This window comes from Panthera uncia (assembly GCF_023721935.1).
Source record: "Panthera uncia isolate 11264 chromosome A1 unlocalized genomic scaffold, Puncia_PCG_1.0 HiC_scaffold_17, whole genome shotgun sequence".
Lineage (NCBI taxonomy): Eukaryota > Metazoa > Chordata > Mammalia > Carnivora > Felidae > Panthera > Panthera uncia.
In genome coordinates this window covers 152,275,850-152,287,812 of record NW_026057577.1, presented here as the reverse complement: position 1 = coordinate 152,287,812, position 11,963 = coordinate 152,275,850, and the positions used below count along the sequence as shown (strand labels likewise).

Here is an 11,963-nt window from a genome sequence, read left to right as displayed (position 1 = left end):
GCCCCCCGGAACCCCTGATCCGCAACCTACCCCTGGCCACCCTCCGGAGCTACCTCCGGAACACCCGACACCCCTGATCCCCAACCTACTCCCGGCCCCCCTGACCTCCCCTCAGGCCCCCGACCTAATCCTGGAACCTCAACCTACCCCAGGAACCCCGAACTCCCCTCAGGCCCCCGGCCTACCCCCGACCTACCCCCGGAATCCCAGACTTCCTCTCAGGCCCCCGGCCTACCCCCGGAACCCCCGATCTCCCCTCAGGCCCCCGGCCTACCCCCGGAACCGCAACCTACTCCCGGAACCCCCGACCTCACCCAGCCTCTCCCAAATGCAGCCCAGGCCCTGGTCCCGCTTCGATCACGGACAGGCCCTCCGACCTACCCCCGGGCGGGGAGCGCCGGGCCCCGGGTCCGTTTAGCGCCACTGTCTGATCCTGTGCGCAGGCGCGAAACCCCCTCACGCCCCGGGGTCGCGGCGTGGTGCGCAGGCGCGGTGTCCCCTTGTCCGGGCCTGGGCGCTACTAGGTGCGCAGGCGCAGTCTGGCGCGGGGGTTGGTGGGACAGCACCGTGTAAGGCAGACATGTCGGGGGTCCGGGTGGTGTCGCGGCTGCTGGGCGCCCGGCGCCTGGCACTGACTAGGGCGGTGAGTCGGCGCCGTGGGGCGGGCAGGGCGCGGGGAGCCGAGGAGGGGCAGGACTTCCCACGGGGCGGAGCGGACGCCGAGTCCCCCCGGCGCCGGACCGGGACGAGGTCGCGAGGGTCTTGGGGAGGATGCGGTGAGGAGGCCGCCCGAAGGAGTGGGGCCGACCCGGAGGGCCGCGGGACTCCTTCTGAAGCCAGCGAGTCGCGTCCCGGTGAAGGTCATGACCCCGCTTGCCGTCCCCGGGGACCCTTCCCCAGAGTACTAAGGTCGCCCCCGCCCCAGCCTTCGGCGCGTGGGGAGGCGTGTTTGCCCGAGGTCACCCTGACAGGTGGCGGCCCGTGGGTGCCCCGGGCCTCTGAATCCAAAAGCGCCCTTAGATCTCCGGCGGAGGCGGGCCGGCAACCGCAGGCGCGCGCTGGCCGGGCGCTGTGCCGATCGCCCTGGGGACGGTCCGTCGGGTGCCAGCAGCCCCGAGGACCCGGCCGGGCTCGGCCCTCCCGCCCCAGGCAGGGTAGGTGGGAGGCACGTCTGACACCGGCGCTGGCGCTTGCCTGGCAACTGTTTGCAAAACCGCGCGTCTTCGGGGAAAGCGAAGACCCGTGTTTCACACCGGGATCTGGCAACTTTTGGACCTTCATCTTGGGTTTTGTGTGGTGGCCTTTTGCGCACATTAGAAAACCAGGCGAAGAACGTCAGCGCTCTGACCGCAGACCACGTTCGGGCGACGGCGCCCGGAAGTCTGATTTCCCGTGCGTTGTCTGCCCGGACTCCGGTCAGTCGTGGATGGCCGTCAGGGTTGTGCCTTCTGGAGCCCTTGCTTACCGGATTGTGTCAGATGTACTCCTTACACTTACGTCTTCAGGATCTACCTTTTCAGGTTTTATTTCAGCACTCTAAACTTGGAGGGGTTGTTGTTTGGGTTCTTTTATATGATCCGCCTGCCCACCTACTTAGTAATGTAATTACAGAGTGAAAATCCCAGTGGGAACCGAGGCATTCAACAGTATCGACTGGAGTTATGCCTGTAATTACACCTGCAGTTTTCTCCATTTTGAAATACAGACACTAAAAATTAAGTTAAATGTGAGAAGGTTAACTTCGCCATCCTGCCAATGCCAGGGAACGTTTTCAATGCTTTCTCGTGCTGCTGTGGTTGATGCTTCCTGAGCAGAGGTCCCCACTCTCCACACCCCACCCATCTTGGGCTCTGAGTCCACAAGCTGGATGGGCAGTGGGGTATTCTTCGCAAACGTGAGCAGACTTCTTAGTGCCTCCTGCTTGTTAAGTGCAGTGGCCAGTAACTGGCGGTGCCGGGAGAAGAGCCAAACGTGTGTGTGCCCCGTCACCCCAGCGTTCTTGTGCAGACTGAGACCCCTCCAGTCTGTGGAACTCCCTAGACCACCTCCCTGCCCTTTGTTTATGACCTTGTTGTCCTTTATGTAAACTGGACTAGAATTCTAGCTCTGAGCTCTTAGCTGCAAGTGAGAAAGAGATTCTGAGCACCACTGGTCAGAGTGTGTAAACCTGTACTTTTGTATTGGCTTGATTGGAAGTTATCTTGGTTGAATCAACTATTAGCTGCCAGCATTTACCCTTCTTTTTATCTTGATGAAGATAGCTTTTCCTGTGGAAATTAATTCTGCCCCCAAGCAATATATGTAGTGGAATTTAGGATTGGCAAAAACAAAAGCGTCAACTTAGAACAAAACAACAAAATGTATGATCACCAACTGAGAAATGTGCACGGAGAGTAGATGATGAGGGTAATTTGAAGAAAATCCACAGAGAATTTTTCTGGATTTCATTTTGTTCAATTCTCTGGTGTTTCCAAGGCAGTTTATATTTACAGCTGCTTTCAAGTTGCAAAATCATCAAACCTATTTTGCGTTGGTTTCATTTTTAGTTATCTTAATGCACTGACATAATTTGCAGACTGTTCTGGTGTATTGAAAGGAAAAGTAAAAGCAAGGTCCTTAAATAGTTGCTGGTTAATTGCTTCAGATGAGATTTTTCAAATTCTTTAACATGGATATCCAAAGTACTGTTCTAGAGTAAGTTTCTTTTCTTTGAATGTATTGTTTTGAATTGGGTTTAATGATGTATCTAGAATTACACTCTTTAGGCCATTGTGGTAACCTTTTTTGTTTTCCTTTTTGGGGGAATTATACGGCTGTGGCATTCATTTCTGCATTCTGTGGGATGTTTTTCCTGGTTCACTGGAAAAATTGTGGCTTGGTTTTGATATGTAATCTGGATATGCATCTTATTTTGGAGTCCCAGAGATTTTTCCTAAGGCTCCTTACCTAGAGGGAGTGTACTGAATCTGGTGCCAGCCAGGCAGACCAGAGTTCAGACCCTGGATAGACTCCATTTCTCTTTCAGGAGGGTTCTGTGAGGTAGCCTGTGACGCCCTGGTGTGGTGATCATTCTAGCCAGGACCTACACCTACAGCCTGTGCTCGATAATCTTGTGAATTGTATTCTAAGCATCCCTGTTTTAAAAACCTTTAAACTTCTAATGAAAATAATTACACATAGTTATAAAAAAAAAAACTCAAGGAATACAGAGGCTTTATAAATGAAAAGGATTGAGACCCTCTCCTAACCTCAGACCTGTTCCCCAGTGAAATCACTTCTGAATTGTTTCTGTTACTGGCCGCTGGTGTTTACCTCCATGTCTCTAGCTAATGTGCAGGCTTATTTTCATCCATTTTGGACTTTGACTTGCGGCTCTGAATGAGGACTCAGTTACCTTAAACCATCTTCCCCCATCCTCAGTTCTTCCCATGGCCTTCCAAGGCACTTTCAGAGCCTTTATGGGCTGCTTTTCTTATTATACAGATTGTACTTACAAATAGTTTCTTGTCTGCAATTCATAGGTGAATGCTATCAGATGGGGACCCGTACTTCGCTAGATTAAGGTTTTCAATATCTCTGCCCTTCTCTTCAGTTTTCTCCCTTTTACCATTTAAGTCATTCACTTGTGCTTTCATGTCATTAAAAGCTCTGTTTCTTTTAATTCTGCCTCCAAGGCAGATTTCCTCACGCTTCTTTACGTTTCCCTGTTGGAAAATGTTTGATAGTTTTACTTCAAAAAATGTTAGTTTTATTTATAGACAAATTGGGTTAATTTTGGGCTCTCCAGATTCTAAAATTGCTCCTCAAATCCGATTTAGATAAAAAGCTAGTATTCTATTTTCCACAGGGAGATAGTATGACAATTTGTTAAAGATTTCATTATAACAGCTGCCAGTGTTTGAGATGGCCGTGTGTGTCTATCTTTATTTAACGTGAGCATCCTAGAAAGAAGAAATAAATACTTAGGGAATCTCACTGTTACTATTTTACTTTTTTACAGTTCAACTTAAGCAGGTAAGTTTAATGATCAGAACAAAAATGGGATCGATTAGGAAAAACTATATAAAAGACGCTTTACAGTATAATATGTCCTTTTCATGTTGATTATTTTTATAGGATTTAATATGCGATTAATCTTCAGTTTTCTGAATTAAAATTGTTCAGGTGGCCATAAAATCTGGAAACATAGACAAATATACATAATAAATAGTTGACTCATATTCCAACAAATGTTCAATGAATGTGCTGTTCCTCATTAGCATTTCATACTTTAACAAGTTATGCAAAACTGCACGTGCACCAAAGCACTGTTTCCTTCAATCCTCGTACATCCACCTACAACGAATCCCCTGAGGGGATTTGTGTGTCTCACTTTCACTGAATAAACTTGTGCCTTTAGCACACCCAAGATGTAATTAAGGAAGAAGTGTCTGTCATCTGTTTCTGGATTGTGTGGTCCTGTTTTTGGTTTTGTTTGTTTTTAAGTTTCACCTACCATAAGTCTTAAAAACATTGTTGACCATTCGTATTATACCAAGAAAAAAGATGAATACTAAATATGAGCTAATGGAAAAACAAAAATTCATTTGTTTTACCTTTCTATTCCACATCACAACATTTTACTGAAAATGAAGGGATTTTTAATCTATAGATAAAAGACTCTAAATGGTACTTAGGTTGTTTCACAAGTTTGATTTTAAAATCGTTTAGAATTCACAATGGGTCTTACACACAATGATTTCAATAAATCAGGCACTCCAGAGCACAATTGGAGGTGTAACAATTATGTGATGACTTCTTAACAGTCCAAGGAGATAAAGACCTTTTTTTCAAATATGGAAAGAAATTAATCTTTCTGCAGTATTAACCCCTAAAAGCTATCTTCCTTTATAGACTACAATATTATTGTCAATTTCATATACTTTTATTTTTTTTAATCTTATTTTTAATGTTTGTTTTATTTTTGAGAGATACAGTGCGAACGGGGGAGGGACAGAGAGAGAGGGAGGCACAGAATCCTAAGCAGGCTCCAGGCTCTGAGCTGTCAGCACAGAGCCCGACACAGGGCTTGAACCCATGAACCCGTGATATCATGACCTGAGCCGAAGTCAGATGCTTATCTGACTGAGCCACCCGGGCACCCCCATATACTTTTAAAAAGAACTCCCAGAGGAAGAAATTTCTGGAGGCTTTCCCAAATATATACAGCTACTTTTTCTGTCATGCTTACAACATCTGCAAAGTACGGAATGTTCAAATGCAGATTCTTATGATCAAGGGGCTCCATAATTGCCTCCTCCATATACTCTTTGAGGTCAGTCACTTTCATAACTATTCCTGTAATAGGATCAATCTCTCCATGTACTGTCACCACAACTTTATAATTGTGCATGTGGCCATTTGGATTGTTGGAATTCCCAGACAATTTCAAGTTTTCTTCATTACTCAGAGATGTGCTGTGGAGCCAGTGGGTCGCTCTGAGGGAGATGAGGTGGGACAGTTGCGTGGTGTTCTTGGCTTGCCTTCCCGCTTGGTTGGTGGTGGGGCTGGGACAGGCTCTCTGTTTCTATTTTGATTTCAGTTTGGTATTGTAAAATGTACTGTTCTTTTTTGGAACTATTACCTTTATCTTGTACTTTATTAAAATTTCATGAACATTTGTATTTTGCTGACTTGGTTCTTTGTTAAGATGTGATTTTTACCATTTAAAAATTATACTAAAGCAGAAGAATATTCTTTTTAAGTTTTTAAATTCGTTTACTGGACAAAAAGTTGACTTATGTCAATAAAAACAAAAGTACTTAGGGGCGCTTGGGTGGCTTAGTCGGTTAAGCATCTGACTTTAGCCCACATCATGGTCTTGTGGTCCATGAGTTCGAGCCCTGTGTTGGGTTCTGTGCTGACAGCTAAGAGCCTGGAGTCTGCTTCAGATTCTGTGTCTCCCTCTCTCTCTGCCCCTCCCTGGCTTGTGCTCTCTCTTTCTCAAAAATAAATAAACATTAAAAAATACATATATAAAGTTGAAATTGGAGAATTCAAGAATATTGCATTTATCAGTTCAGATCTACTTAGAAATTCAGGAAACTTCTTTGTAATTGGAACTGTTAGCATAAAGTCAACTATTTGTGGCAGGCATCATTTGGTCTCAGTGCTCAAGAAAGTCTAAAAAAATATTTTTAAGTTATTCTTGAGAGAGAGAGAGAGAGAGAGGTGGGGAGGGGCAGAGAGAGAGAGGGAGAGAGGGAGCATCCCAAGCAAGCTCTGCACTGTCAGCACAGAGCCCAGATGCAGGCCTAGAACTCATGAACTGTGAGATCGTGACCTGAGCCAAAACCAAGAGTCAGTTGCTTAACTGACTGAGCCACTCAGGTGCCCCTAGATGCTAAAGAAAGTCTAGAGGTTGGAGCCACCTGCTCCATTTGCTCCATTTGCAAGCGGCCAAGCCCTCCAGCCTGGCCTGAGGCCGTTAATCTTCAGAGAAAGTCCTTCTGTTCAAAACCACTCAGAGTTCATTTTGTATTTTGCCAAATTCTCCTCCCTGAATTCTCCACTTGTTTGTCCTACAGAATAGTTTTTTTACCCCACGGAATAAATAGCATCTCTTCCAAACTGCAGAATACTCGAAGACATCTCTCATATCCCCTTTGTCGTTGTTAAACATACTTAATTCCTAAAACTGTTCGTGAAATCGCTAAGACTTCATTTTATCAGTAGCCCTCTAAAATGCAGTCAGTAGAACAGAAAGACATGCCTTATAAGTTGGTTTTCATATAAAGAAGATGGCCTCTCAGGCTGGGCTGTGATTTCATTAATACCAATTCTCTTGAGTAAACGTTCATAGGGTGGAACATTCAAGCCAACACTTGGAGAGTTGTAGAGATTAGCCAGGGAATGGCCAGGGACGAGTGTTCAGACAGGGAACAGCACCCTGGAGTATGACAGAGGAGAGGGGATGTGGCTACAGCCCAGCGCAGGTGTGGAGAGTGGTGGAGCAGGAGCATCTCTAGGCCTGGAGTCTTCACATTCACAGTGAAGGGTTGGTTGGTCCCACTGGTACCCAGTGTCGGGGTAAGCAGTAGAGCCTCTTGTAAAAGATGGATCTCCCAATACACTGTCCCAGGCCTTTTCCAGTGAACCACAAAACCTTGCAGACATGCGGTGCTATAGTGTGAAGAGGGTCATGATGGGTCCAGTAAAAGTGCTTCATTGTAAACTACCACTTTCACAAAATAGATGGGTTTCCCATTGTCCACTAAAAACCCTAAATTAAGAAATTAACGTGACATTGTGTCCTTTTCATTTCCTGCTGAGTCTGTGCGTGTCCTGCTTGGAGACAAGCTTCATCTAGAAGAGCTTTTCTTGGAGTGCCAACTCCTTGCCACTTGGGCCTGCCCTGGGTCCTTAGTCCGCTTCTACCCTGCAGGGTTACATAGAGGACCCCAGGTGAGCTGTCTAGGTGAAGGAGCAGCTGGATACATAAAAAGGTTGATGACTTGGGAAATTTTGGTGATTTGTTATTCTTTTAAGACACTTACGTGCTCTCCATCTCTCCATCTCTGTCTCAGCAGTGGCCCGCGACATGGCAGGCAGGCACCTGCGGTTTTCACTTCGCTATTGATGGGAATAAGAGGTCTTCAGCTAAAGTTTCAGATTCAGTAAGTTTACAACTTTTTGTTCCCTTATAAATGATATGCTTGTCTTAGAGGAATAATGATCTATGCCAGTCTTCAATATATTGGAGTAATACACAGGTCTTATTTAAAGGAAAACATTCTGGTTCCAATAATGCTCTAATTATTTTTCGTGTATAGCACTTAACTGTAGTACAAATGTAAGCATAGTTACTAACATTTTTTGCTTATAGTTCTTAAGTATCTATAAACCAGATTAAAATTTAAAGCAGCAAAATAATGAAATACCAGTGACCACTGAACATTATTCATTGTGACAGATGACATAGGACCCTGAAGCCACTTGTGTGTAGGCTCTTGGCGTTTACCGGGTCTGTTCTGTCCTCTGCTGAAGGCACAAGAATTTGTTTACAAATTCTTTTGTCACAAGCTCACAATAGTTACTGAATACTAGTTGGCACCTTCTCAGTCCAACACAAACATGGTCCTGAAACAGGGTGGTGGTCCTCAGTGCTGAGGCAGTTGCCCAGATGAATCGGAATGTGCCTACCTAACTAAAACAACATATTGGGGCACCTGGGCGGCTCAGTCGGTTAAGCATCCGACTTCAGCTCAGTTCATGATCTCGCGGTTTGGGAGTTGGAGCCCCGCATCAGGCTCTGTGCTGACAGCTTTCGATTCTGGGTCTCCCTCTCTCCGTCCCTCCCCTGCTTGCACTCTGTCTCTCTCTCCTTCAAGAAATAAATAAACATTAAAAAAAAAAATTAACCTTTTCTTGAGAAACTTGCTGACCACAGGTGGAGAATCATGATCTATATACTGCATTATGAGCTTAGATTCACACAAGCATGTGTATGAATATATGGCTGTCAACGGAAAAAGATGAACAGAAAGGATAATGGAGTAGGAAAGCCGTATTTAGAACTAATATTTTGATTTGGGTCGTTGCTTTCCTTTGCTTCCACGGTTCCCTGCTTTGAGGCTGTACCTCTTGTTTTCAACATTTCACTTCATGGTGGGTGTCCCAGGTGCTAGGATGCGTGCTCCCTCTTCGTCGGGTCTGTGTTTCGGTCCTGTCGGTGTGGGGTGTGCCAGCCGCACACTCTGGGTCCTGGCACAGGGGGAGGCCCCTCTGCTGTGGTTGCTCTTTCATCGCTTCTTCCATTTTGTCTGAGCTCTTGCACTGCACCCACCGTCCCAATGTGTGGCATAGGTAAATGGGTGGTTGACAGGTGAATTGTTCTTTCCAGATTTCTACGCAATACCCGGTAGTGGACCATGAATTTGATGCGGTGGTGGTAGGCGCTGGAGGGGCAGGCTTGCGAGCTGCGTTTGGCCTTTCCGAGGCAGGGTTTAACACGGCCTGCGTCACAAAGCTCTTTCCTACGAGATCACACACCGTCGCAGCCCAGGTAAGAGAAAGGGGCCCCCTTAATGGTTTTGGCGCCTGCACAGCAGTGCTCAGTCTTCTGCCACAGGCCTTCTCACTGCACGCCAGCCATGTTCCTGTCTCTTTCTGCTCCTTGCACCCACCTGGCTTACTTGCCTTGGGAGTGTGTTCCCACACTGCCTCCACCCCCACTGCCAGAGTCCCTCCTAGAGCCTCTTATCGTTCTGCCGCTCCGGTCACACTCAGGTCTTCTCTGAGCACCCACCTAATCCTCTGGCCCCCATCATAGTTTGTCTTCACTGTACTTTCCCAATCTAAAATGAGCCTATCTCTGGACTGATTCTCTTGGCCCTGCTGCATCCTTGGCGTGGGCCTCGTTAAGTATGATGATGATGAGCTTTGCTGGTGGCATGAATGTGCAGGACAGAAGAACATTGGCCTTTAAATGCTCAAAATTTAGGGAAGAGGATAAAAGTAAGATGAAAAAGAACACAGTGATTTTATAATTTTGTTTTCTTTCCTGGCACACTGTAGGTGGTACGCAGGTTGTATACAGGTAGTATTCCAAAACTGGAATGAATTGAACTGTTTTTTCCAGTATTTGGAACATATTTCCTCATAGAGATAGCAGAGTGTGGGGTAACTTTCCAGGAACCAGTAAAAGCCACCCTAAATACTGTTGTAGCCTGTATTCAGTATGCAGCAACATTCTTCAGGCACTTAGCTACACAGATACTTTGTTCTAAAACTATGTGTTATAAACTGAAAAATAAATAATACATACTTTTGAAGATTACATTGTGTCTAAAAGGAAAAATGGATGTAAACATAAGTCTAAATAATGAGAAATAATAGTATATTCAGATAGTGCAATATTAAAACAATAAAAAGTAAGAAATGGATAGCTTAACTTGAATGCTGGTTGGAGAAAGTAAGGTTTAATTGGGGGGATAAGACAGGTGGGGACTGGGCAAGTCTAAAGTGTACTCCTGGCGGGGGGGGGGGGGGGCACATGGCTGGCTCAGTCAGTAGAGCGTGCAACTCTTGATCTCAGAGTCGTGAATTAGAGCCCTGGGTTGGGTATAGAGATTGCTTTTTATTTTTCTTTGAGTAGGCTCTGTGCCCAGCATGAAGCCCAGCATGGGGCTTGAACTCTTGACCCTGAGATCAAGACCTGAGCTGAGATCAAGTTGGACACTCAACCGACTGAGCCACTGAGGCGCCCTGAGATTACTTTAGAAAAACAAAATTGTATTTCTTGGGACTCCTGGAAGACCAGCTGTCTGTGGCCCTGATTCTTACTAATAGTAGCAATAAAATAATAGCATGGACATGTGCACTGGGCCAAGTATTTAGTGTTGTTTTAAACTAGGTTTCTCTCTTCTGCTACTACTCTGGTACTTAACAGTTTTTACTAGGACTGTGTTTGGGTTTACAATCGGTGGGGTCGGAGAAGGAGGAGGAAATAACTTGTGACTTTTGCTGCTTGTCTTGTTAGGGTTCCTGGCTTTGTGCTGGTGACTCTTTTCTTGATAACTGAAACATAATGGGAAACTGAGGCACAGCAGCACCAAGCGGGGAAAGAATTCCTGCATGGGTCTGCTTGACTCAGAAGCTTGATTGAGGAACATTTGCAAAAAAGAGGGAAGTCAGAAAATGTGCCTTTTCTTCTCAAAAAGAGATGAGTTATCCGGTTTTAAGTTGGGGAGGAAAAGTGTGAGTGTTACATTTGTCCCTGTACTGCCCTTTTCTGTGACTCTGAGAGACAGACACGGTAGAGAATGTGACTCTGAGTTTAGAGTTTATTCCTTGACAGTAAGTACTTCTTTAACACATGTCCATAAATGCCACTGGGAACATTTTGTCATAGAATTATCCCAGATAGATTTGCTCAGTGCCTTTTATGTGCCAGGTTTGGAGGTGACGAGCATTGCACATAAAACCTCACTTAACCCTCCAGATGGCTCTCAAGTTCAGCTTCATGTCCCTTCATGGGTAAGGGCACTGAGGCTGAGGGAGGTAAGATTTGGCATCTGTCATGCCTCTCCCTGCTCAGGACGGTCCTGTAACCAACCGGACTGCAGTCAGGTCCCTCACATGCCATTGTTGTCAAAATTAGTTGGCTTTCTCTGAATCCAGTTTTGGGCAGTGGGTGGAAGGGGGATGGGCCTGGAAGGTCCAGGGTTCCCTTTCGTAGCCTGTAAGTCTGCCCTGTGTTTACAGGGAGGGATCAATGCTGCTCTGGGGAACATGGAGGAGGACAACTGGAGGTGGCACTTCTACGACACTGTGAAAGGCTCCGACTGGCTGGGGGACCAGGATGCCATCCACTACATGACAGAGCAGGCCCCTGCTTCCGTGGTAGAGGTACTGTCCTTGCATGGTCTGTTTCTGGTAGAAAAGAGAGGTCAAGGCAAATGTGGTCAGCCCAAGGAATGGTAACGAGTTGATGTAACAAGGGAAATCTTTCCTATCATTAACCATTCAGTTCATTTAATAACAAAGTTTTTCTCTTTTCCTGAAGTGTTGAAATTTTCATAGAACGTATTGGTTTGGGTTTACAGGTTTATGTTGAAATTGTTTAGTGTAAATTAGCGATGAATATCCCGATTCCTTCAAGGTACTAGGTGTTTGTTTTCATATTTCACAGCTGGAGAATTATGGCATGCCATTCAGCAGAACTGAAGATGGGAGGATCTACCAGCGTGCTTTTGGTGGACAGAGCCTCAAGTTTGGGAAAGGCGGGCAGGCCCATCGGTGCTGCTGTGTGGCTGACCGCACTGGCCACTCGCTGCTGCACACGTTGTATGGAAGGGTGAGGCCACCCTGGGTGCATGGGGTGACAGGACATGGTCTGGTTAGGCCAGGCATGTGGTGATGAGCTGGAAACAGGCCACTCTGGGACAGGTCAGAAGGTCAGCATGTCAGCCCTGGGGTTGCTT

At 46.1% G+C, this 11,963-nt stretch overlaps 1 protein-coding gene across 2 annotated transcripts in view; it reads left to right on the top strand.

The window, feature by feature from the left end:
* The first annotated feature begins 524 nt into the window (after positions 1 to 524).
* The window catches only part of SDHA (succinate dehydrogenase complex flavoprotein subunit A), a 29,891-nt gene continuing 18,452 nt past the window's right edge, over positions 525 to 11,963 (top strand). Inside the window, exons 1-5 of one of the 2 annotated variants that reach the window (XM_049648335.1) lie at positions 525 to 643; positions 7,569 to 7,655; positions 8,882 to 9,043; positions 11,245 to 11,388; positions 11,672 to 11,836. In XM_049648335.1, the coding sequence (XP_049504292.1) occupies positions 581 to 643; positions 7,569 to 7,655; positions 8,882 to 9,043; positions 11,245 to 11,388; positions 11,672 to 11,836 (621 nt within the window). In that variant the 5' untranslated portion in view covers positions 525 to 580. Of the gene's footprint in view, positions 644 to 7,565; positions 7,656 to 8,881; positions 9,044 to 11,244; positions 11,389 to 11,671; positions 11,837 to 11,963 lie in introns of both variants that reach the window. The other variant, XM_049648334.1, reaches the window with a different exon arrangement.